The following is a 25,620-nucleotide window of genomic DNA, read 5'->3' on the forward strand; positions in this document are numbered from 1 at the left end:
GAGTGCAGAAATAGACCCACAATTATACAGACAATTGATTTTCAACAAAACTGCTAAGGAAATTCAGAGAAGAAAGCCTTTTCAATAAGTGGTATGAGAAAACTGGATATTCATACACAAAAAAAGTGAACTTTGATCTACATGTTACTCAAGGTAAAAAAAAATTAACCAAAAATGGAGCAAAGATATAAATGTAAAAATCTAAAACTATAAAACTTCTAGAAGAAAACATAGAAGAATTCTGACCTTGAGTTAGGCAAACATTTGTTAGATATGGCACCAAAAGCATAAACCATAAAAGAAAAAATTCAAACACTGGACTTCAAAATTAAAATTTTCTGCTCTTTGAAACAAGCAAAAGCAAGCTGAAGACTAGGAGAAAATTATTTAAAAATCACACATTTGATAAAGGACATGTAAACAGTATATTAGTGTCTTTCCAAACTCAAGAATAAGTAAACAAGTAACTCAATAAAAAATTGTGGAAAATATTTGAACAGATTCTACATCAAGGAAGATGTACAGAATAAAAAATAAGCATGCAAAAAAAATGCTCAAATGATTACTACCAGTTGATAAAATAGTGAAAATGAAAATCATAATGAAATAATATAACACACCTATTAGAAATAAGTGATTAATTAGTATAGTACATATGTGTAACATTTGTTCTATCTATTATTCTGAGGAAACTGAAGTGTCAGCTTCTATTATAATCACCCACATGGATGCCTATTTATAACTTGCTCATCCTTTTTAAGTGGTGAAAAAGAAAGAAATGCATTCTTCTACCTCTCCACTGAGGGTGGTGGCCAACTCCTCGGAGAAGGCCTGAGGTAAACTCACTGAGGAGCTGATGCAGGTGGTCAAGTTCTCCTTTCCTTCAGAGTCAGACTTAGAATAATAAGTAGCCTCCTTTAATGCTTCACAACATGTTATTGATGAGCCAGACATAATTAATTGCCACTAGAAAAAAAAAAAAAACATTTCAAAAGAATGTGCACCATATGTGAATTATCTCTGACCCTTCACCTGCCCATGGTCCTGCTTCTTGTCACTGACATGGCTTCTGAGATATGACAACAAAATCTTGTCAGAAATGGCTACATGAAGAATTAAAGGAGGAGACCTTTCTTTTTTTTGGTGATTTTTAGTTTCAGAAAAGCTATAATACTTGCTAGAACTACAAAAAATAAATGTCTACTGTGTATGGTGAACCGAATGAGACATATGAAATGCAAATGAATGTCCATTCTATTTTGCAGCAAATCATATCAATTCACTGTCTAAAGTGGCAGTCATCTAGTGCTGGTTATTTCAGTGAACTTAGATATTAAATTTTGTTTTAAAATTGAAGAAAAATACCTATGATTTTATATGAAAAATACCAGCAGCTTCTCTAATGCTTTTTTTGATTCATATGTAGATGAATCACATTCATATAATGCTGGGAACTTTTTATTAAATCCTCAAATATAAATTTTGACTGTTTGAGTGAAGGAAAGGCCTAGGTAATTTTTATAAATTTAACTATTATTAATTGTAAAAAATTAGGATGGTTAATTATTCAATGAAATATATGATCTATTACTTTGTATGTTGGAATTAGAAGTTTTATGATGACTGCTTATATAAACAGTCAATCAGATACATGTTTTGAACTCCGTGGGTCCTAAACAGTTATTTGTATGGGGTAGTCAGTTAAATATGCTGAATTTGGCTAAAAGAATTAATGTACTCCTAAGGATTTTTAACAAAAATGAGAATTTTCTTACAGAAAATTCAATTTAATCAGAACTATGTAAGTGAGAAAAACAAATAGGATATAGTCCAGAAACACAAGAGGGGCAAGAAAAGGAAAATTAGACTGCCCAGTGAATTAGAGTTTCTAAGACAGTTTTTTCCTCCCAAGAAGACAGATGTTTGAACACTCTACTACAATGCTTCTCTCTTGTCAAGTTTCAGAAACAAAAATCATGCATATTCTGATAAACCCTCAGATGAATCTCCTTTGATGCTTAATAAAAAGAAACAACTTCATGAAAAAGGCAAATATATAGGCTAATTATTACTTGCTACATTAAGATGTAACAAGCTACTTGGAATAGTTCATTTTAATGCAATAATCAATTCAGCAAGGCTAATTTATCTTAATATTAAAAATGTATCTGAAATTAACTACTCCCTGCTGTTTCCATATAGTATTTACATTTGTAAAAGAAGCATAGTGACTGTCACCCTGAATTATTAGGTATAAACATCAGAAATACAGATACTCAAAAGGAAAAAAATGAGCAAAATACATAAAGTGAAAGCTTTAAATTCAAGAATATTACTACTCTCAAAATATCTAAATGGTGAACAAATGTTTAGCCTTTTGCTATCTTGAAATACTATTTAATCAAATTAGAAAAAAGAATACGTCCTGGCTCATCTGCACTGTAAAAAATAAAAATAAAATAAATAAAAATCTCTGATTTGCACACTTCTCCATCCTCACGGAGGCAGGACCAGCATGTTTCTGTGTATACCGAAGTGGTACCAAGGCCATGAATTCAGAGTGTATGAATAGACAATAGGTTATTTTTTTAACAAGTGTTAGGAAAAAATGTCTTCATAGCAACACTTTTAAAACTAAAAAGTTATTTGGGAAGAAACTTCAAAAATTCATTTTGTATGCAAAAATACCATTTGACAAATTAAGTACCTACTCAGGAATACAATAATTCATTCTGAAAAACTCGATGGAAACTGCCTTGTCCACAAATCGATGTCCTGTGGGATCATTATTTAGGTTTTTTTATATGGCTATGATAGGTAAGCCTTGCTTTTAAAGTTTTCTGGGACAAAATTCTCTTGATTATGATGAACCTTAGAGTTTTAGGTGCTTGAGTGGTCAACTACTTATCTGCTAGGACTTACCCATATATTAAAAATTCCCTGTTCTGCCTCCAGGTATTCCCTGAGCACCTGGTGGAGGGTTGGCCACCAATTCAGAGGAAAAATCTCCATATGCCACCTCCATTTCCATAAACAAGTATTGACATCTGCCATCTACCGACAAAATCTGCATGTTGAGTACTTGCCAAAAACACAACCTTCCACTGCTGCTACCTATCTAACTCTGAGCCATCATTTCACAAGGCTAAATGCTATTATTTTTTGTCTTTATTCGTTACTAGTTCTAAATACTGGCTGCACATTAGCATCAGTGTACAGCAATTCTCGATCCTAGATGTGCATTAGAATCTCCTGAAAAGTGCTTAAAATGCTTCTTTCTGGGTTCACCCCAAACCAACTAAAAAAAGTGTGGGCCCAGAACATGTCTTTTCAAATACTCTCTGGGGTGGTTCTTATGTGCAAACAGAGTTGTAAAACACTTACAGAAACCAAAAGACACTGGCAGCCAGAGAGTACCCTAAGGAGATTCAAATCATTGTATAAAACATGTAAAATGTATTAAATGGCTATACATAAAATGACTTTGCTTAAATAATAGTTGGTTCCTGACTTAGACCATAATATTAAATTGGCCTATACTCACACCATAATTTCTAAAGCACTGTCAAATTTCCTCATTTTATCACATGTTGTGTTTAATAATTGTTTTAGGATATAAACTTTGGTGTTTAAGCTGAGTTGAAATCCTGACTCTTGCACTTACTGAGTGGTCTTCTCCAATTCTCACTTTCCTTATCTAAACGTGAACTTATACTACCAGTCTTAAAGAGGATTAAATGGGATTCTGTTTGAATGGTAAGCAGTAACAATGACCAGTAAACTAATACAATGATAGGAAATTGGAACTAGCCATGTCAACAGAGAGTTTCATGTCACCCCGTTCAATTTATAGACAAGGGGTGGAGATCCAGAAAATCACACTGAATAAAACTCAGTGGAGTGAACCTTACTCAGTAGGGCAAAACTGATTAAATAAGTCTGTTAGAGAGTTGCTCAGGTGAAAACTATTATCTGATATATTTGCTGAGGAAAATCTCTATAATGACTAAACTTGTCATTTCTTTAGTAATTTTTCCTATTTAAAATATTAACATGAAGTTTTGTCTTCCATTGCATTGAGTTATTTTTTAACACAGTAGTCAGACATACACCCTTGCTGGGATATATTCTAACGAGAAAATAAGAACTGCAAAGAAATACTGACCTTTACTTTGTAAGCTTATTGTTGGCTCTGGTACTGTATGGTAGTTCTGAAAGAATTTTGTGTGCATTATAAGACAGAAAATGAATATATATATATATTGACGCCGTGGGGAACCAGTAAACTCATGATTTTTTATTTTTGTTATACATATTTCTTAACTAGAAATGATTATACATAGAATGTTGGTTTTTGAATTCCAATATCACTAAAAGGAACCAGTGCTGATTATAGGCTGAAGACAGGGAGAGTACAAGCTGAGTCATTAACTAATAGAATCATGTTTAATTACCATCACCAAAATAAAATAAAATTTTGCCTTTATATGACTCCAGATATGATACAATGAAAATGAAAAGTACAAAACATCATATAGGTAGTGTTTTTCCTAAAAATGTTAACCTGAATTCAATCATGAAAACAAAAAAAAAATCCAGAATAAAAAATATTCTACAAAATTAGTTCAAACTCTTAAAAAATGTCATTATTATGAAAAAAGAAAAAAAGGATAGAGGTGGGCATTATAAAGTAAAGGAGACTGAAGAGTCACAACAATCAAATGCAATACATGACGTGACCCTGGACTGTATTCTGGATGAGAGGGAAGAGAGCTTTTATAGACATGTGGGGATAATCAGGGAACTCTCAATGTTGACTAGCTTGACTATCACATATTATTGAATCAATATTAAATTTTCTAGGTATGATAATGGAATTGAAGTGTAAGAACATATTTGTTTCTTATAAAATATATGCTGAAGTGGTTTTTAAAAATATTTAAATATTATTTTAATAACATTTCATTTAAAGCCTTATTTATTATAATTTTTTTTTTTTTTTTGAAAAATCAAGCTTTGCATTCTGAGATAATTTAAGTTTACAGAAAAGTTGCAAAGATGGTATTGAAAGTTCTGGTATACCTGGGAAAATTCCACCCATAATTAACAGTATATGCTATGTACATTTGTTAAAACCATGAAACCTACATTAGTATGTTACTATTAATTAAACCCCAGACTCTATTTGAATTCCAGTAGATTTTCCATTAATGTCCTCTTTGTGATCCAAGAGCCAATCCAGGACACCACACAGCATTTAGTTGTCTCCTCAGTCTTCTCTGATCTATGTGACAGTTTCTCAGTCTGGTTTTTGATGACCTTGAGAGTCTTGAAAAATACTGGCCAATTATCCTGTGCAACGTCCCCCCATTTGTTTTTGTCTGATTTTTTCCCTCCATAATTAGACTGGGTTTATGTTGAGGTTTTTGGAAAGAATATTGCAGATATGAAGAGAGTCCTTTTCATGACATCATATTAGAGGTATATGTAGCCATATGTAGGTATATGATGGCTACATGGCATCACTGGTAGTGTCAATCTTCATCACTTGGTTAAGGTAGTGTTTGCAGGTTACCTTTTCTTCTTTGGTTGCTTAAGTGGGCTTTTCTCTTCACCCCTTTCAGTACAAGTGTGTCATACCTTTGTAATTCAATTAAGTTCATTTGCCACAGTTTCTATTTTATGATGGGATGCCCTGACACCCCGGTTTGTTGGTTGATTGGGGGGGGGCGTGGGGTGTGTGTGTGTGTGTGTGTGTGTGTGTGTGTGTGTGTTTGCATACATTAAAATGCATTCTTTGTGATGTACAATTCTGTGGGTCAGAAAATATACAGTCATACATCCAATACCCATAATTATGCAGAAGGTTCCTTCACCTGTGTATTACTCTGTAGCCAACCACTTCCCCCTTGATTAATCCTTGGCAAACACTCATCTGTTTTCTGTTCCAATAGTTTTGCTCTTTTTGCTACAAATTATACAGTATACAGTCTTTTGAGTCTGACTTCCTTCACTTGCATCTAAGTTTTATCTATGTTGCTGCATGAATTAATAGCTTGTATTTTCTTATTGCTGAGTAGTATTCCACTGTGGGGATGTACCACAGTATGTTTGCCGATTCCTCTGTTGAAGGACATCGTATTGCTTCTGGTTTTTAGCAATTATGAATAAAGCTGCTATAAACATTCACATATAGGACAAACATTAAATACCTAGGAGGTCAATTGCTGAGTCATATGGTAAGTCTATGTTTAATTTTATAAAAAACTGGCAAGTTGTATTATAAATGACCATACAATTTTGCATTTTCAGTAGCAAAGAATAAGTTTCTATTGCTTCGTGTCCTTGTCAGTATTTTTTATTGTCAGTTTTCTTGTATTTTAGTAGGTATACAGCAGTATGTTCCTGTGGTATAAATATATATATATATTTTTTTAATCCTCACCCGAGGACATTTTTTTTTTTCATTTTTTGTTCAGGTAGAGTGGGAGGGAGAGAGAGGAACAGAGAGAGAGAAACATCAATGTGAAGGGACACATCGAGTGGTTGCCACCCGCACAACCGACCAGGGCCGCGGACAAACTGCAACCGAGGTACGTGCCCTTAGCGGGAACCGAACCCGGGTCTCTCAGGACCGCAGGCCAACGCTCTAACCGCTGAGCCAAACCGGCCAGGGCGGTATAAATATATTTTAAGGGTTCTGTTACTCATCTTTCGAGTGCAAATGCTACTTAAAACTTTAATTTAAAAAATTCACTTTAAAAACTAAGATCCCCAAATACACATGTTGATCTGAGGGCTGACGCTCTAACTGCTGAGCCAAACCGGCCAGGGCCCCAAATACACATGTTGAGAACCCCTCTTGGGCAGGCTACACTCTGACAAGGAATTTGATTTTTATTTCAAAGAAATTAGAAAACATTGGATGATTTTAAAGACAAAATAATGTGATTTATTTAGAGTTTTAAGTAGGTCACAGTGACTGAGGTGTGAAAATTGGATCAAAGGCGATAAGATGATAAAAGGAAAAGTAATAAGCAGCCTACCACTGAAGTATATGTGAGAAATCAGGGTATCTTGAATTAGGATGAAGGAAGGAAAATCAAAGAGAATGTCAATGTCATTGGCTTCACAACTGCCTCTATGAAAGACTTTATGGGGTACTAATCATTAGTTCTATTTCAAAAACAGTTAGTTTGAGATATCCATTAATATACAGTGAAAGATACCAAGTATATAGGTTGGATATATAAATCTGAATCTCGAAGGAATAAAAATAATTAACTAGAAGTCATTAATACACAAATGATATTTATAGTCATGGAACCTACTAAGGTCATTAGTTTAGATCAATGATTCTCAAGCAGGAGTGTTTTTGCACACCTTCCAGGATATATTTGGAGATATTTCTTGATTACCTTAAAGGTGGAGGGGAACTACTGGCATCAACTGAGTGGGATGGATGCGGCTAAATACCATAAAATGCACAGGAGGATACCCAACAATAAGGAATTATCCTGCTCAAAATATCAATAGTGCTGAGGTTGAAAAAACCTGTATAGACAGAAAAGTTATCTTTTCTTATATAAAGGGAGCAAGTGAGCAGAAGGCCTTTCTCAGAATACAAACTGATTAGAAATATGCCACCTAGGTAAACAATTTAAAAATTGCTTAAATATATATTTAGCAAGCTGAGAAGTGCATAAAAATATCTCAAGAATTATACAGACTCAAAAAATGGTGGCAGAGTTAATGGAAGCACACAACCATCTCCCAGGACCAAACTGGAATTGCAACAAAAATAAAGACAAATCATCAGGTAAAAGTAACAGAAAACCAGCTTGGAGGGCCATATAACTAGGGACACTGACTCAATCCTGGTAGGATTGCAGAGGAGAGAGAGGGGGGCTGGGAGCCGACAGACAGCAACAGCTTAGCTGTGAGCAGCACCCTCAGGGTTACACTCCCAAGTGGCTCCACAGCCCAGAGCCAAGACAGATGCTAAAATAGCCACAGCCACTCACATTGGGCTCTGGCAGAGGGAGGGCAGACTGGACTGGAACTGTGTGGGGACACTCAGGATTTTGAGAGCACTCAGAGCTTTCACTAAGTTGCGGCCACACAGGACATTGGTCATCTTACTCCTTCCCAGGGCTCTGGGGAAAGGCGGTGGTCCCTCCTTGGAGATTCAACCCCATCCAGGTGGCCACAGAAATACAAATTGAGGCTCATTAACAACTAGCACTGCCCCACCCTCGGGAAATCCCCTTATACTGAACACTTGAGGGAGTTATTCATTCAACTGAGAAGCCAAGTCTCTTCAAGTAACTGCAACTAATAGCCTCCCGGCAAGAAGGTAGAAAATAACTAAACTATTCCTAAATTTGCAACTCTGCACAGGAAGGTAAGACCTGAGAGTGGTATTTAACCTGAGTCCTCCCACACTCATCCAAACCCAGCAGAAGGTGCCACAAACAGCAGAAAACCAATACCCACAGGGAAAATCTGGCAGGCTCCAAAGCCCACTGAGATAGCCAAAATGGTGAAACAAACAAACAAATGCCAAAAGAAAGGACAAGAGACCTCTACTGAAGATGAGATAAATGAGGTGCAGTTAACAGAACTAGAATTCAGAGCCAAGATCTTGAGGAAACTCAACAGCATGTGTAAGGACATAACCATCATGAATAAAGACATAGAAATGTTGAAAATCAACCAGATAGAAATTAAAAACCACCAAGAAGAAATGAAGAATGACATATCAGAAATAAAGAACACACTGGAAGGTCTAAACAGCAGAGTAGAGGAAGTGGAGGATTGGATGAGTGAATTAGAAGACAGGGTAGAAAAAATCAACGAATCAGAAAACCAAAAGGAAAAACAATTAAAAAACAGGAAGACAGCATAAGAAAACTGTGGGACAACTGGAAACGTAATAATCTTTCCATCATAGGAGTCCCCAAAGAAGAAGAAAATGAGCAAGGGTTAGAGAATATATTTGAAGAAATAGGGACAGAAAACTTCTCTAATTTGGTGAAGGAAGAAGGCATTCAAGTTCAAGAAGCACAGAGAGTCCCAAGTAAAAAGAACCCAAACCAAGACACATAGTAATCAAACTGCCAAAAATGAAAGACAAAGAGAGAATCCTAAAAGCAGCAAGAGATAAGCAACAGGTTACCTACAAAGGAAACCCCATAAGGCTCTCAGCTGACTTCTCAACAGAAACACTACAGGCCACAAGAGGCATGAGGTAATTAAGGTCATGAAAAACAAGGATCTGAATCCAAGACTACTCTACCCAGCAAGGCTATAATTCAAAATAGAAGGTCAAATAAAGAGCTTCCCAGACAAAAAAAAAAAAGGCTAAGGGAATACAATAACACCAAACCAGCACTGCAAAAAATGTTAAAAGGACTACTGTAATTAGCAGGAGAAATAGGAAGAAAAATAGAACCACACTAAACAAAAATGGCAATAAATAAGTACATATCTATAATCACCTTAAATGTAAATGGATTGAAAGCTCCCATAAAAAGACACAGAGTAGCTGATTGGATAAGAAAGCATGACTCTATGTTGTTTACAAGAGACCCACCTCACAACAAAGGACTCACATAGGTTGAAAGTGAAGGGATGGAAAAAAATCTTCCATGCAAATGGAAAGGAAAAAAAGCTGTGGTAGCAATACTCATATCTGATAAAATAGATTTCAAAATGAAGGCCATAACTAGAGTCAAAGAAGGCCACTACATAATATTGAAAGGATCTATCAAACAGGAAGATATAACCTTGATAAACATATATGCACCCAATATAGGAACACCAAAATATATTAAGGAGGACTTCAAAGGAGAAATTGACAGCAATACAATCATAGCAGGGGACTTCAAAACCCCACTGACATCACTGGATAGATCCTCTAGACAAAAAATTAGCAAGGAAACAGAGACTCTAAGTGAAGCACTAGACCAAATGGATTTAATAGATATCTACAGAGAATTACACCCGAAAACTACAGAATTCACATTCTTCTCAAGTGCACATGGGACATTCTCAAAGACAGACCACATGTTAGGACACAAACTAAGTCTCTACAAGTTCAAGAAGACTGAAATCATATCAAGCATCTTCTCAGATCACAATGGCATGAGACTAGAAATAAATTGCAACAAGAACATTCAAAGACATTTGAAAACATGGAGGTAAATAGCATGTTATTAAACAATGAATGGGTTACTGAGGAGATCAAGGAAGAAATTAAAAACTTCCTAGAAACCAATGAAAATGAAGATACAAAATCTATGGGATGCAGCAAAAGCAGATCTGAGAGGGAAGTTCATAGCACTACAGGCCTACCTCAAAAAACAAGAAAAAACTCTAATAGACTATATAGCCTCACAACTTATAGAACTAGAGAGAAAACAAAAAGAAAACCCCAGAGCAAGTAGAAGGAAGGAAATAGTAAAGATCAGAGCAGAAACAAAGGACATAGAGTCAAAAAAAAAAAACAAAAAAAAACAATTCAAAGAATGAAACAAAGAGCTGGTTTTTCGAAAAGATAAACATGATTGATGGACCCTTAGCTAGACTCACCAAGAAACAAAGAGAGAGAACCCAAATACACAAAATCAGAAATGAAAGAGGAGAAGTAACAACCAACACCACGGAAATACAAAAGATCATTAACAACCACTATGAACAATTATATGGCAACACTTTTGACAATCTAAGCAAAATGGACAAATTTCTAGAAACACATAGTCTCCCAAAACTGGACCAGGAAGAGACAGAAAACTTGAACATACCAATACCAACTAAGGAAATTGAAGAGGTAATCAAGACTCTCCCAGCAAACAAAAGCCCAGGCCCAGATGGCTTCACGGGGGAGTATTACAGAACATTCAAAAAAGAACTAACACCCCTTCTCCTCAAACTATTTCAAAAAATTCAAGAAGAAAGAACACTTTCAAACTCATTTTATGAAGCCAGCATCATTCTAATTCCAAAAGCAGAAAAAGACACTACAAAGAAAGAAAACTACAGGCCAATATCCCTGATAAACAGACACCAAAATCCTGAACAAAATTCTAGCAAATTGTATCTAGTAATACATCAAAAAAATTATTCACCATGATCAAGTGAGATTCATCCCAGGGATGCAAGACTGGTACAATATTCGCAAATCAATAAATGTGATACCCCAAAGTAAAATAAAAGCCACATGATCATATCAATAGATGCCGAAAATGCCTTTGAAAAAATCCAGCAACCATTTCTGATAAAAACGCTCTGCAATGTGGGAATAGAGGGATCATATCTTGACATAATAAAGGCCATATATGAAAGACCTACAGCCAATATCATACTAAATGAGCAAAAACTAAAAGCATTTTCCTTAAGAACAGGAACAAGACAGGGATATGCCCACATTCACTACTCTTATTTAACATAGTACTGGAAGTCTTAGCCACAGCCATCAGACAGGAAGAAAAATTTAAAAGGGATCCAAATTGGAAAGGAGAAAGTAAAACTGTCATTATTCGCAGATGACATGATACTATATGTTAAAAACCCCAAAGACTCCATCAAAAATTTACTAGACTTAATAAATGAATTTGGCAAAGTACCAGGATACAAAATTAACATCAAGAAATCAGTGACATTCTTATACACCAATGATGAACTCACAGAAAGAGAAACTAAAAAGAAAACAATCCCATTTACCATTGCAGCAAAAAACTAAGATACCTAGGAATAAACTTAACCAAAGAAATAAAGGACCTATTCATAGAAAACTACGGGTCATTGAAAAAATAAATAAAGAAAGATATAGAAAATTGAAAGCACATACCCTGTTCATGGATTGGAAGAATTAACATCATTAAAATGTCCACACTACCCAAAGCAATCTATAGATTCAATGCAATCACCATCAAAATACCAACGACATACTTCACAGGACTACTATGAATATTTCAAAATTCATAAGGAACCAAAAAAGACCTCGAATAGCTACAGCAATCTTAAAAAAAGAACAAAGTAGGAGGGATTACATTACCACATTTCAGGTTATACTACAAAGCCACTGTAATCAAAACAGCCTGGTACTGGCACAAGAACAGGCATATAGACCAGTGGAACAGAACCCAGAACCCAGAAATGGACCCAAGGCAATATACTCAATTAATATTTGACAAAGGTGGCAAAAGCATACAGTGGAGTCAAGACAGCCTCTTTAATAAATGGTGCTGGGAAAATTGGACAGCTACATGCAAAAAAAATGAAACTAGACCATCAACTTAACACCATACAGTAGAATAAACTCAAAATGGATAAAAGACTTAAATGTGACTCATGAATCCATAAAAATCCTAGAAGAAAATGTAGGCAACAAAATTTCGGCATCATACTCAAGAGAATTTTCACTGATACATCACCTAAGGCAAAAGAAACACAGGAGAAAATGAACACATGGGACTACATCAAACTCAAAATCTTCTGCACAGCAAAAGATACAGTCATCAAAATTGAAAGGCAACCCACTGTATCGGAGAGCATAATTGCCAATGATAATCAGGTAAGGGGTCAATTTCCAATATATATATAGAGTGCTTATACAACTCAACAAAAAGAAGACAAAGAACCCAATTAAAAAAATGGGCAGAAGAACTAAATTGACACCTCTCCAAGCAGGACACACAAATGGCTAAGAGACATATGAAGAAATGCTCAACAAAACTAATCATCAGAGAGATGCAAATTAAACCAACAACCTCACACCTGTCAGAATGGCCGCCATCAACGAATCATGAAACAACAAGTGTTGGCGAGGGTGTGGAGAAAAGGGGACTTTAGTACACTGCTGGTGGGAATGCAGAGTGGTGCAGCCACTATGGAAAACAATATGGTGTTACCTCAAAAAATTAAAAATTGAATTGCCATTTGACCCAGTGATCCCATTTCTAGGAATATACGTTAAGATGCCTGAAACACCAATAAGAAATAATATATTTACCCCCATGTTCATAGCAGCACTATTTACAATAGCTAACATCTGGCTACAGCCCAAATGTCCAGCAATAAATGAATAGATACAACAGCTGTGGTACATATACACAATGGAGTACTATGCAGCTGTAAGAAAGAAACATCTCTTATCCTTTGAGATGACATGGAGGGACCTGTAAAGTATTATCCTAAGTGAAACAAGCCAAATATAAAAAGACAGGTATCTTATGATCTCACTTATTTGTGGAATATAATGAACATAACAGTCTGAGGAATGGGGTAGTCCCAGAGACATGAAAGTGGGGTACAGACTGACAATCCCCAGAATAGGGGGTTGTGGGGGAGAGATAAATCACAGAACTTATATGCATGTGTGCATGAACAATGGACATGGACAATAAAGCTGAGGACAGGGTGGGGAGAGAGAGGGAGGGGGAAATCAGTGGGGGAAAAAGGAGAAACATCTCTAACAAAAATAAATTAATTAATTAAAAAAAAAGAATTTTATTATGCATTGAACTTAAAATACCTGCTATTTAACAGTGAGAAATAGTTACAACAGGAAATAAGGTAAAGTTATTTTAATGATAGTTCAAATGTAATACCTTGATTCATAAATCCATCGGACCAGGTGTAATCTCTAAGACTCTTCTATTAGATTATGCTACCTGTACATCTTGGTTGAATGAATAAATGCAGAAATATACAAGCACACAGTGAACATTGCTTAGCTCTGTTGGGTATTAACAAATATATGCACCAAGGAAACAGAAGAGGAAATCTAGAATTTAAGTGTGAGTATAGATTCATAAAACCCTTAGCAACAAAGAAAATACAAAGGTGCAAAGGACTTAGAAGAGGAGGATTTAAAATGAATAGAAATCCCAACTTTGGGGGAAAAGTTTCCAGTATACACAATAATCCTAGCATCACACAGGCTGTCCATCAGCACCAGAAATTTCAAGTAAGATTTGTGAAGGTTTTATTCCATGGATAACATCTGTAAATACAGTGCTCAGGACTGGGTGAGACAGATTCACATTACAGATGATGACCTCATAGCCTACTCACTGGAACACTTCTACTTCGTGAACGAGACTCAGATACTTTTTTAAACCTCCTGCTAGAAGAAGCTAAGTAAAGAGATTATATACTCAAATTAGAGGATAAATATATTCTGAGTATGAGGAATTGACTATAAGGAAAAAAGTAATTCAATGTTAAAAGGTGGGTGAGGAAAATGTTCTTCCAGGGAAAATGGGAGAGATAAAAAAGATAAATACATTTAAGAGACGTTTGTAATTAGTCTCATTATACTAAACATAAAGAGAAGATGACTTCAAATATAAAGGAGTGATACTCTTAACCTATGGACAGAAATGCTTTAATAAGAATTACCTTTTTCCAAAAAGCACAAGTTGGCCTGTGAAGTATATGTAAGAAGAATGACTGAATTGGTGACTATGATCGTATATGTACCCTATACACCCAAAGCCAATCATGACACTATGTTATTGACAATTATGTTTAATAAATTAGAGATGTAAGCTGGGTTGGGGGGGAATTCCTCTGAATCAAAAGAAGTTAGAATTGTATGACCTCGGACACACGGAGCTGACTGCAACTCACCCTTCCCAGTTCTTTATCTTCAAGGGCCAGGACTCCAGTGCTCTCTGTGAAGAGTTTTACTTTGACCACGGGCCTAGGATGGGTTGTAGTGAAGTCTCCTTGAGTTCCCCACCTGCAAGGAAGTAGCAAACATTTTCTTTGAGATAAGAGCATTGGTTTTTCCCAGATAAAGGTGTCTTCTTAGAAGACATATTAAGCAATATAAATATTTTGTGGCTCAATGATATATTTATCTTTGCCTTTGTTTCTCACAGATGGCTGAATCAAGAAGGAAAAGAACAATAAACTTTACAGCTTATAATAAGTATTCAGGTGTTCCAAAAAATAGTATACTACAATGCAAAACTAATGTGTGATAAGCACTTAGGTTAAGGTAAAACATTACAGATGCAGCTATTGATATCTATTATTTGATTAATTCAAATATGACACCATTTTTATGGATGGCTAGGGAGAATGGTAAGGGTTTGTTCACATAAGCAGTAGTTTCCCTGAAAATTATTTTTGCGTACAGAAGGTATTTCACCATCTTTTCTTGAAAAGTCTTTACTAGATATTTTATAAAAGTGAAGTTAATTATCTCAAGCTTATTACTTTACATGTTTTTTTTTTTTAAGTTCTTGTCAAAGGGAAAAAAATAAGCATCATAAAAATGAGTGTTTTCCTGTTAATTTCCCAGTACAGTCTCCTAAGAATGGGATAAGTCTACCAGCATCTGGCTCTGCAAATCATCATCATAAAATAACATCTTTGCTTGGCTTATCTTTTAATGAACAGCATCTCATTTTTACCACACACCAATTCATTCTAGTATATTTTACAAACCTGACTGGCACACAGCTGATACTAAAAAATCATATTAATAACTCTAAGAGACCACAGGCGTTATTCAGCACAGCATGAAGAAAATGCCATTGAGAAAAATATATATAAGAGAAAGAAAAAGTGAAATTTAACAAAGTAAAACGTTGTTAAAATAAATCACCAAATAAAAGTACAAATTTTTTATGTTGTTTATATTATTTAAAAATGAAACAAATAATTTAGCATTTTCATGGAACTATTTAAATTTATTTTATAAACTTTATTCAGAAAGCTTGGGAAACACATAAAACTGAGGAAAAGTGTAATAAAAATTAAACAAATAATTGTGATGACTTCCTCGTCAATGCAGTTATATCACAGTGCGTGTACATTAAATCCATGGCATTTCAATTACTAAAGAAACTACATCCAGACACAGTTTGATCTTTTTAAATTAGAGTTATATGCCAGAGGAAAGAGAATGATTCAATTAGTATGAGAAAACAGCTTAATTTCCATTTTAGACTTGTAGAAAGGAGTTAGCAAAGAATCTTTTGTCATTTTTTTTTTTTAATCCTCACCCGAGGACACTTTTCCATTTTTTGTACAGATAGAGTGGGAGGGAGAGGAAGAGAGAGAGAAAGAGAAACATCGACGTGAAAGGGACACATCGAGTGGCTGCCACCCGCACGACCAACCAGGGCCAGGGACAAACTGCAACCCAGGTACATGCCCTTAGCGGGAACCGAACCCGGGTCTCTCCGGACCACAGGTCGATGCTCTAACCGCTGAGCCAAACCGGCCAGGGCAATCTTTTGTCATTTTATAGAAGATGGTCTGAGAGAAAGTAGAGCTAAAATAGGAGTAAAAATAAAAATAGATCCAGCCCTGGCAGGCGTGGCTCAGTTGGCTGGGCACTGTCCCATGCACCAAAGGGTTGCTAGTTTAATTCCTGGTCAGGGTGCCCAGGTTGCTGGCTCCATCCCCTGAAGGGGACATGCAGGAAGCAGCGGATAGATAGTTCTCACATGGAGGTTTCTCTCTCTCCCTCTCCCTTCCTCTCTCTCTAAAAATCAATTTAAAATAATTAAAATAAATAAATAAAAATAGATCCAGAACCAAAATATGGAAGAAGAGAACATTTCTCAATTCAGTGTGTAGAACCTTAAGCTTTGAAGATAGTCAGGCAATGTGGTCAAGAACTCTGGAGTAGACCCCCATGACACATCCTTCTTTGTTTGGTGTCAAGTGGTTACATTTGGAAAACTTACCCATTGAGACATTTTCTTATAATTGCATTTTATATATTTTATATACAAAATATATTCCAAAATGTGTGTGTGTGTGTGTGTGTGTGTGTAACTTTTCTATGAGTACTTGAGGGGAAAAAAGTATTCAACATGGTTATTACAATATTGTATACATGGCTGACTGTAAGATCAAGCTTGTTAACCGTGCTGTTTAAATCTACTTTATCCTTACTGATTTTTTTGTATCCTTTATACAGCAAGGTAGAAGATTACAGTCTCTCACCAAAAGAGATTTTGTAAATTTATCAATTTTATATTTATCAACTTTTGTTGTTTATTTGATAATGTAAAAATGTTCAATAGCAACCATGTTCTTTGAATATGAACTGTTTATCTTTTCCAATCCCAGGGCCATGATTATTTTTCAATGATTAGACCTGTATAAAATTAGAGAACCAGCCCAGCTGGTGTGGCTCAGTGATTGAGCATCGACTCATGCACCAAGAGGTTGCTGGTTCGATTCCCGGTCAGGGCACATGCCCAGATTGTGGGCCAAATCCCTAGTGGGGGGCATGCAGGAGGCGGTCAATCAATGTTCTCTTTCATTGATGTTTCTATCTCTCTCTCCCTCTCACTTCTTCTCTCTCTAAAATGAATAAAGAAAAAAAAATTAGAGAACCAACACTATGCTACACAGGAAGCCACTCACATAACCTAATCAACATATTGTAAGCAGAGACAGTAACTTATTAGAAAATAAGGAGTTAGCTAAAATTTACAGGAAGTCATTAGTAATTTAGAACTTGGCAGGGAATCCAGGATATCCATTCCCCAAACCAATATGACAAACAAAGCAGGGGACAGGTGCATACACAGCACCCCACAGGTACTCTACAGGAATACATTTACATATGAGGTCTGGAACCTCTGAGTCAAGAGCAGGGAATGCTGAAGACCAGCTCCTGCGAGAAAGGCTTCAATAACGTGCTTTCAGATGGGGAGAAGTTAAGGTGCAAGGACTGGCAGATCCTAGACTAAGCTTTTACTGACATTTGACAAGACAGTGCAATTTTAAAGGAGTGCATAAATATAAATATGGTGGCACTTAATTGTTCTTACAAACATTCCAGGCTACAAACATAAACTGACACCAACACTTGAACAGTTTCTCCTATGATAAATAAAGTTAAAAAGATATATATAGTTAGAAAATGCTTATGAATTCTGGAATGAATGCATTAAAAACCAAAGCCCTTCTACCTCCACCCCCCAAAAAAGGCAAGGGAAAGAGGGAAGAACATAACATGCCTATCTACAACATCTGCCAAGACATTTCCTTGTTTTCTACTTAATTGGCATGTTTAAATACTTCAGGAATTAATACCAGTAATTATCTTCCTACTCTTTTCTCTGTATTATGTGAGAAAATAATATATTACCCTTGCTGTCAATTTTCTTTGACTCAAAATACATTGCCTTTTTCTACTTCTATTTATGTATAATTTATGAGGATTCAGACTTCCAATGTAAATCTTCAAATGAATAAAATATCTACAAATCACTTTTACAAGACAGCAAGACTTCCTGGCTATGAAAACATAGGGTAGTTCATATACCAGTGGAAATAACTGACGTTAATTATGTATTTGCTATTAAATAAAGTATACTGGGAAATTTGTATCAGGAGCCAAAATATATGTTCATGTCTACTGATTCAGTAAGGCCGTTTCTAGGAATTTGTCCTAACAAAAGAATCATGAGCACTGAAAAGATGGTAAGTAGGAACATAGTCATGTAGAATTATGTATAACAGCAAAAACAAGCAACTGATATTAGAGGACTGATTATGTAAAGTATGTGGCATACAATGGAATACTTTGCTACTTATAATGATGGTTGTGAAAGTGATGTAAAACCACCCATGATGTAAAATGAAAAAATAAATAAAGAGGACACAAAGCTGAATGTGGACCTTTATTCTTTCAGAAAAAGCTATTGCCTCTTTATGTACCAGCCAATATTCCAGTGTCTGCAACCACAGTCTGTCTTCTTGGAACATATATTCTAATACAAGGTTACAGATAATGATTTTATTATTATATACAGCAAACATATATTCCTCCTACCCCAGCCTTGTATTCTTTTTTGTTCCTGTTAGCAGTTTATTTTCTCTCATCATTGCTCCATCCCCCACATCACACATAAATAAAGCCTGATCAATAGGCTTCCTTTCCCTTACTCTTAATAGCTGGGTACCTCCCACGGTCTCTCAGAGAATCTAGAGAACTAGATTTAAATTGCAACCTGAAAGGATTTTCAGAAATTACTAGCATATTTGTTTTAAAGTGTGTTGAAAATCATGCACAATATAAATGTTATTCAAACCCCTTAACTCAAAAATCTTCTTGTGAACGTAGAATACACTCATGACTATAGAAGCTAAAAACAGAACAAGAAACAGGCTCAACCTGCATTCCTTATCTATAACCAGCACTGGAAAATTAAATAAGATATATGAATCTTCAAAAATTATTGCATCCATTTCTACATCCTTTGGTCCATCCAATTGTGTGACTGGCATTGGGAAAGGGTAGTCATTCAAAAAAAAATCAAAACAGATCCTGTGCTGAATTGCTCAGACTGGCAGGGAAGACAGATGTGTAAGTTCATAAATACATGTAATAAATCATATCATACAGAGCTGAAGAGGGTTAAATTGCATTTTTTAATTACTTCTGAGATGGAGCACTTTTTCTTTATCAGTCATCTGCATTTCTCTTATGACTTGGATTTTTTAAAATTTATTTTTATTGTCACCCTGGGTGGTTTTCTCAGTGGTTAGGGCATCGGCTTGTGGACCAAAGAGTCACAGGTTCGAATTCCCAATCAAGGACACATACCTCAGTTGCAGTTTTGATTCCAGCCCTGATCAGGGTCGTGTGGGAGTCAACCAATCAATGTGTCTCTCTCACATCAGTGTTTCTCTCTCTTCCTTCTTCCCTTCCATTATATTTAAAAAAAAAAAAAAAAATCAATGGAAAAATATATTTGGGTGAGGATTAAAAATTATTTTTATTGTTGTAAGTATTACAGATGTCACCCTTTTCTCCCCCTCTGACACCCTCCACCCCACTCCCCAGGCCTTCACTGTACTACTGTCTGTGTCCATGGGTTATGCATATATGCATATAAGTTCTTTGGTTTATCTCTTCCCAGCTCCCCTTCCCCCTTCCCTGAGATTCGTCAGTCTGTGCCACAAGTCTCTGGATCTATTTTGTTCATCAGTTTACTTTTTCATTAGATTCCATATATAAGTGAGATCATGTAATACTTGTCTTTCTCTGACTGGCTTATTTCACTTAGCATAATACTCTCCAGTTCTCTATATGGAATCAAAAAAGACCCCAAATAGCCACAGCAATCTTGAAAAAGAAGAACAAGATTGGAGGGATCACAATACCAGACATCAAAATTTACTACAAAGCCATTGTAATCTAAACAGCCTGGTACTGGCATAAGAACAGGCACACAGATCAATGGAACAGAATAGAGAATGCAGAAATTGACCCAAGACAGTATGCTCAATTAATATTTGACAAAGGACCCTGGCCAGTTTGGCTCAGCAGTAGAGTTTCAGCCCACAAACCAAAGAGTCCCAGGTTCGATTCCAACCAAGGGCATATGCCTCATTTGTGGTTTCGTCACTGACCTTGGTCAGGGTACTGGAGGAGGCAACCAATCGATGTGTCTCTCTCACATCGATGTCTGTCTGTCTCTGTCTCTGTCTCTCTCTCTCTGTCTCTCTCTGTCTCTGTCTCTCTCTCTCTCCCCTACTCTGCCTGAAGATAAATGAAAAAATATCCTCCAGTGAGGATTAAAAAAAAAATATATATATGTATATATATTTGACAAAGAAAGCAAGAGCATACAATGGAGTAAAGACAGTCTCTTCAATAAATGGTGCTGGGAAAGTTGACAGGTACATGCACAAACGTGAAACTAGACCACCAACTTACACCACACAAAAGAACACACTCAAAATGGATAAATGACTTGCCTTTTTATTACTGTTGTCAATTTCTCTATTAGTAGCCTTTCTTTTAATCAGTGATTTTACAAAACTCTTTATAAGATAAAGACATTTACTGTTTCTGATACATATGGCAAATACTGTCATACCTGGTTATTTTCTATTTAACTCTTGTTTATAGCTTTTTAAAATGTATAATTTCAAAAAGGTAGCATAATTCCATCCATTTGATTTATAATGTCGGATTTTGACATCCTAAAGAGTCTCTCCTAAACCAAAAATTATATGAATATTAACCTGTATTCCTTACACATTTTCATAATTTAAATCTTCAAGTTGTCGGAAATTTAATAGTGATATTAAATAGCAGTTTCATTTAATTCTTCATTTATACCAATCTCATTTGATTTAGAAGTCAAATATATTTCTGATATTATATTATAAGCTTGGGTTTGGTGTTAAATCTTCTGTCCTAAAGATTTATCTCCTGAGATGTGCTATACTGTTTGAATTATTGTAGCATTATTATATACAATAGAAGAACAAAAAAAAAATAGATATTTTGAACTACGTTTCTATTCAAGAAAAAGGAAGATATCTCCATTTATTAAAATTTGTTTTAACATTCCTTAAATCTTAAACTTTCTTCTTCTTCTAGGTAGTTCCTACACATTCTGTGTTAAATTCATTTCACAATATTTTATATTTTGGGATTCTAAGTAACCTGTGTCCTTTATATTGTCTGTCAGGTTGGTATGCAAGAACAGTATAAGCTCTCTTCTTTTTTCATGATAGTTTTGTTTTATTTCCAATCCAGCAATTGCTTTTACAAATGATGTTTTCTTCACCAAATTACCATAATTCTACTATAGAGTTATTAAAATAATCAAATAACAATGGCACACAATTCCAAATATATCACTCATTTTGTAACAGAAAACATGAAATAAGGGGATCCAACTACAAGAGCAGAAATTAAAGTCTTTAAAGAATTACATATAATTATTAAGATTTTTGAAGCTGCAATTATTTTAACAAGCAATCCAACTACAGATAAGTTATTTTCATAATTTAGGCATTTTAAAGACTAACATGATGTAACATTCATCCAAAATATTTGCTTCAATGAAAGCTTTGGTTCATAACTTAAATATCCAAGCAACAGATATTTGGTAACACTGATTTAGATATTCCCTTGGGAAAGTAAAAAATATGTCCAAGTTTTCTGCAACTGATTTCAAATATGTCCAGGTTCTCTTTCTGCTGTCCTATAAAGGATTTGCTGGAGAAATGAGTTAAATTCACCCAATTCAATATAAAGAGTCAGGATTGCTTTGAGTTATTTTCAATTACTCGTGTTTGCTGACAAAATAGATGGACACTCTTCACAAGCTTTTTAAGGAATAAAAGATGTTCGACACTGGGATGCAATGAGGTGATCAGAAAGGCTGGATGGTACACATCCTCAAGAGTGTCAAACTGTCATCTGCAGCTGTATGCCTTCCCGGGAACTGCATGCCAGGGCAACTTGCCTGGCGGACTGGGAACACATAGCTGTGTCTCTGCCCCTGCAGCTACAGTACCTTAATGCAGGTGAACTTTAATATGTTTTAGTTACATAAAGAGAGCGGTATCCCTTCCCTGTATCTGTTGGTTACTACCAGTCATTGTCCTGCTCATGATGGTCATGAGCACTCTAAAACCATCCTGAAACAAGTGTGCATGTAAAACAGGTGCATTGATGGATCTTGTAAAATATACCAAGTAACTATAAGACCTCAATATTACACATATGCAGGGCTATCACTTTTAATTGAATAATTTAGAATTGGGAATTAAGTTTAAAAATAGCCCTAGCCGGTTTGGCTCAGCGGTTAGAGCGTCAGCCTGCAGTCCAGAGAAAGCCGGGTTTGGTACCTCGGTTGCAGTTTGTCCCTGGCCCTAATTGGTTGTGCGGGTGGCAGCCACTCGATATGTCCCTTTCATGTCAATGTTTCTCTCTCTCTCTCTCTTCCTCTCTCTCTCTCCCACTCTACCTGAACAAAAATGGAAAAAGTGCCCTCAGGTGAGGATAAAAAATAACAATAATAATTACTAAGAGTCTGATTATTCATTACATAAATAAATATTTAAAAATAAAACACTGAAAGCATTTTACAAACAAATGGTTTTAAATATAGCATTTCTGATTAATATGAGCAATTAAAGTCAGTCATTCATATAAAGATTTTTCTAAGTAGAATACAGTTTTGGATGGGCAGCTTTTGATATTTGAAAATTTTAAGGTATCTAAGTCATTTCTTAAGGCCCAAGTATATCAAAGTGTTATCCAATACTGTTGGATTTAAGCCAAAGATTAAGGGAATGTTGAAGAAAACCACAATTCTCATGGGAATGGAGATAGCTGGTGATACATTTACTATGGTCAAAAGTACAAACACTGAAGGGATCTACTTGAAAAATTCAAATGTCTGATTCCAATAGGATGCTGAAAATTCATATCTAGACTTTTGCTAAAAGGCTGCAAATGAAGATACAGATTTGAGAGTTATTAACATAGAGGCAGTAATAGAAGCTACAAGAGTGAATGAACTTGTGGTAGAAATAATGGAATGGATTTGTATCTTAAAAGTCCAGGCCTATATGTTCATATATATTCTTGTGTGTGTGTGCATGCGTGTGCCTGTGTGTGTGTGTGCATCCAAATGCATATTTATTATTTGTTTTAAATAAGGGATATTCAAATTTCCCAATAACATATTTTTATATAACTCTACATATTGTCCTTTTTTATGTATCAGTACATGGATTTACACAATTTTTTTTTAAGACTGTATGCCTATATCATAATTTAGTTTACTACTCTATTGATGGACCTGTAGGTTGTTTTCAATTTTTAAAATATCTTTTTATTGATTTTTTACAGAGAGAAGAAGGGAGCAAGAGATAGAATCATTGATGTGTGAGAGAGAAACATCAATCAGCTGTCTCCTGCACACCCCCCACTGGGGATGAAGCTTGCAACCTGGGCATGTGCCCTGACCGGGAATTGAACGGGGTCCTCTCAGTCCATGGGAGGACACTCAATCCACAGAGTCACATTGGCTGGGTGGTTATTTTCAATTTTAACTAGTACCAGAAATGCTGCAAAAAACACCTGTTTGTATATTTAATAGTTTTTACATAAATATTGAGAAAAACAAAAGACCAAGGACACAATTATGACAGCCCAATATTTTAAACTGTTCTGAAATGTAAAAGTTTATCCTAAGTTATTAAAAAGGTTGATTCATAAGAGATTTTTCTATGTAAAAAAAATTACCACAAATAGCCGTGTTATAATCAAAAGTTCAAATTTTAAAATTCATTACAATATAAAATCCAAGGTTTGTTAGAATTTCAAGATTTTACTGTAAACAAACATCCTTCCACTTCAATTTTAATAATCTTTAGAACAGATTCAAACTGTCTTTAAAAATATATTGAATATATTTTTATATTATCTGCTAGTTGCCTCCTGCTCCACCCTGACCAAGGCTGGGGACGAACTGCAACCGAGGTACGCATCCTTGACCGGAATCGAACCTGTGACTCTTTTGCCTGCAGGCCGAGACTAACCACTGGGCTAACCAGGCCAGGGCTATATTGAGTATATTATTACATAAATTTGATATGTATTTAATTAAATTAGTTTAATTTGAGTGATCAATAAGTTTATAAAAATTGCTTTACTTATTGCCATTATTGTTTTTGACATACTTTTTTTTTTTTTTAATCCTCACCCGAGGACATTTTTCCATTTTTCACTCAGATAGAGTGGGAAGGAGAGAGAGGAAGAGAGAGAAACATCGATGTGAAAGGGACACATCGAGTGGCCGCCACCCACACGACCCAACCAGGGCCGGGGACAAACTGCAGCCAAGGTACATGCCCTTAGCGGGAACTGAACCCGGGTCTCTGTGGACCACAGGCTGACGCTCTAACCGCTGAGCCAAACCGGCCAAGGTGTGTTTTTGACATACTTTAAAAGAATTTGAAAATCGATTTGTGATATCTAAACTGAATCACATAGAAGTTAATAATGTACCCTAGGCTATATAGTTATGGCAATGAATGAAATTATGGCATGATTTTCTAGGTCATGAAGGTAACATTTATCTAACAAATTAAATTGTCATTTAAGATATCGAAGTACGTGGTTGGTTGTGCGGGTGGCAGCCACTCGATGTGTCCCTTCACGTCGATGTTTCTCTCTCTCTCTCCCTTCCTTTCTCTCCCTCCTACTCTATCTGTACAAAAAATGGAAAAATATCCTCGGGTGAGGATAAAAAAAAAAAAAAAAGATATCGAAGTACGTATTCTACTTTATCCTTTCAATAAAACCAAAGAAATTATTCTATCTATATATACAGGGTAGGGCAAAAGTAGGTTTACATATGTTCATATGGAAAATAATATAAAAATTAATAAATAATAGTACAAAAATAAACTATATTTCACATACAACTGTAAACCTACTTTTGTCCAACCTTGTATATCAAAGATAACTTTAATAAAATTAATGACACAAATATCACAGCATTGTTCTAAACCGTTTCATATAAATATGTGTGAGAGAAAAAAAGTCAAATTGATATTTTTTAAAAAGGAAGGAAAAAACTTAAAACCAGTATCTGAGCAGTTTCCTACAGTAGAGTCCAGTGGTAGTAAGACAGCTAAAGAGTACAGACCGCAGGGCTGTTCCAAGGCTCAAGTACCAATCCCAGCATGCAAAGGAACCCTGGGCAAGCAACCTTATCACAACCTACTGCTTTCCTCATGACACTTTTGAGGCACAAGTGAAAACAATACCATTAACACCACAATAGCACAGCTCCAGTCATACAGAAAGTGAACACA

At 35.5% G+C, this 25,620-nt stretch overlaps 1 protein-coding gene across 16 annotated transcripts in view; it reads right to left on the bottom strand.

The window, feature by feature from the left end:
- CADPS2 (calcium dependent secretion activator 2) overlaps positions 1–25,620 on the bottom strand; it is a 592,189-nt gene that overhangs the window by 262,681 nt on the left and 303,888 nt on the right. For all 16 annotated transcript variants that reach the window (XM_036246226.1, XM_036246225.1, XM_036246224.1 and 13 more), the window contains exon 7: positions 14,638–14,749. In XM_036246226.1, the coding sequence (XP_036102119.1) occupies positions 14,638–14,749 (112 nt within the window). The remainder of the gene's footprint in view (positions 1–14,637; positions 14,750–25,620) is intronic.

Source organism: Molossus molossus, unplaced genomic scaffold (genome assembly GCF_014108415.1).
Source record: "Molossus molossus isolate mMolMol1 unplaced genomic scaffold, mMolMol1.p scaffold_m16_p_7, whole genome shotgun sequence".
NCBI lineage: Eukaryota > Metazoa > Chordata > Mammalia > Chiroptera > Molossidae > Molossus > Molossus molossus.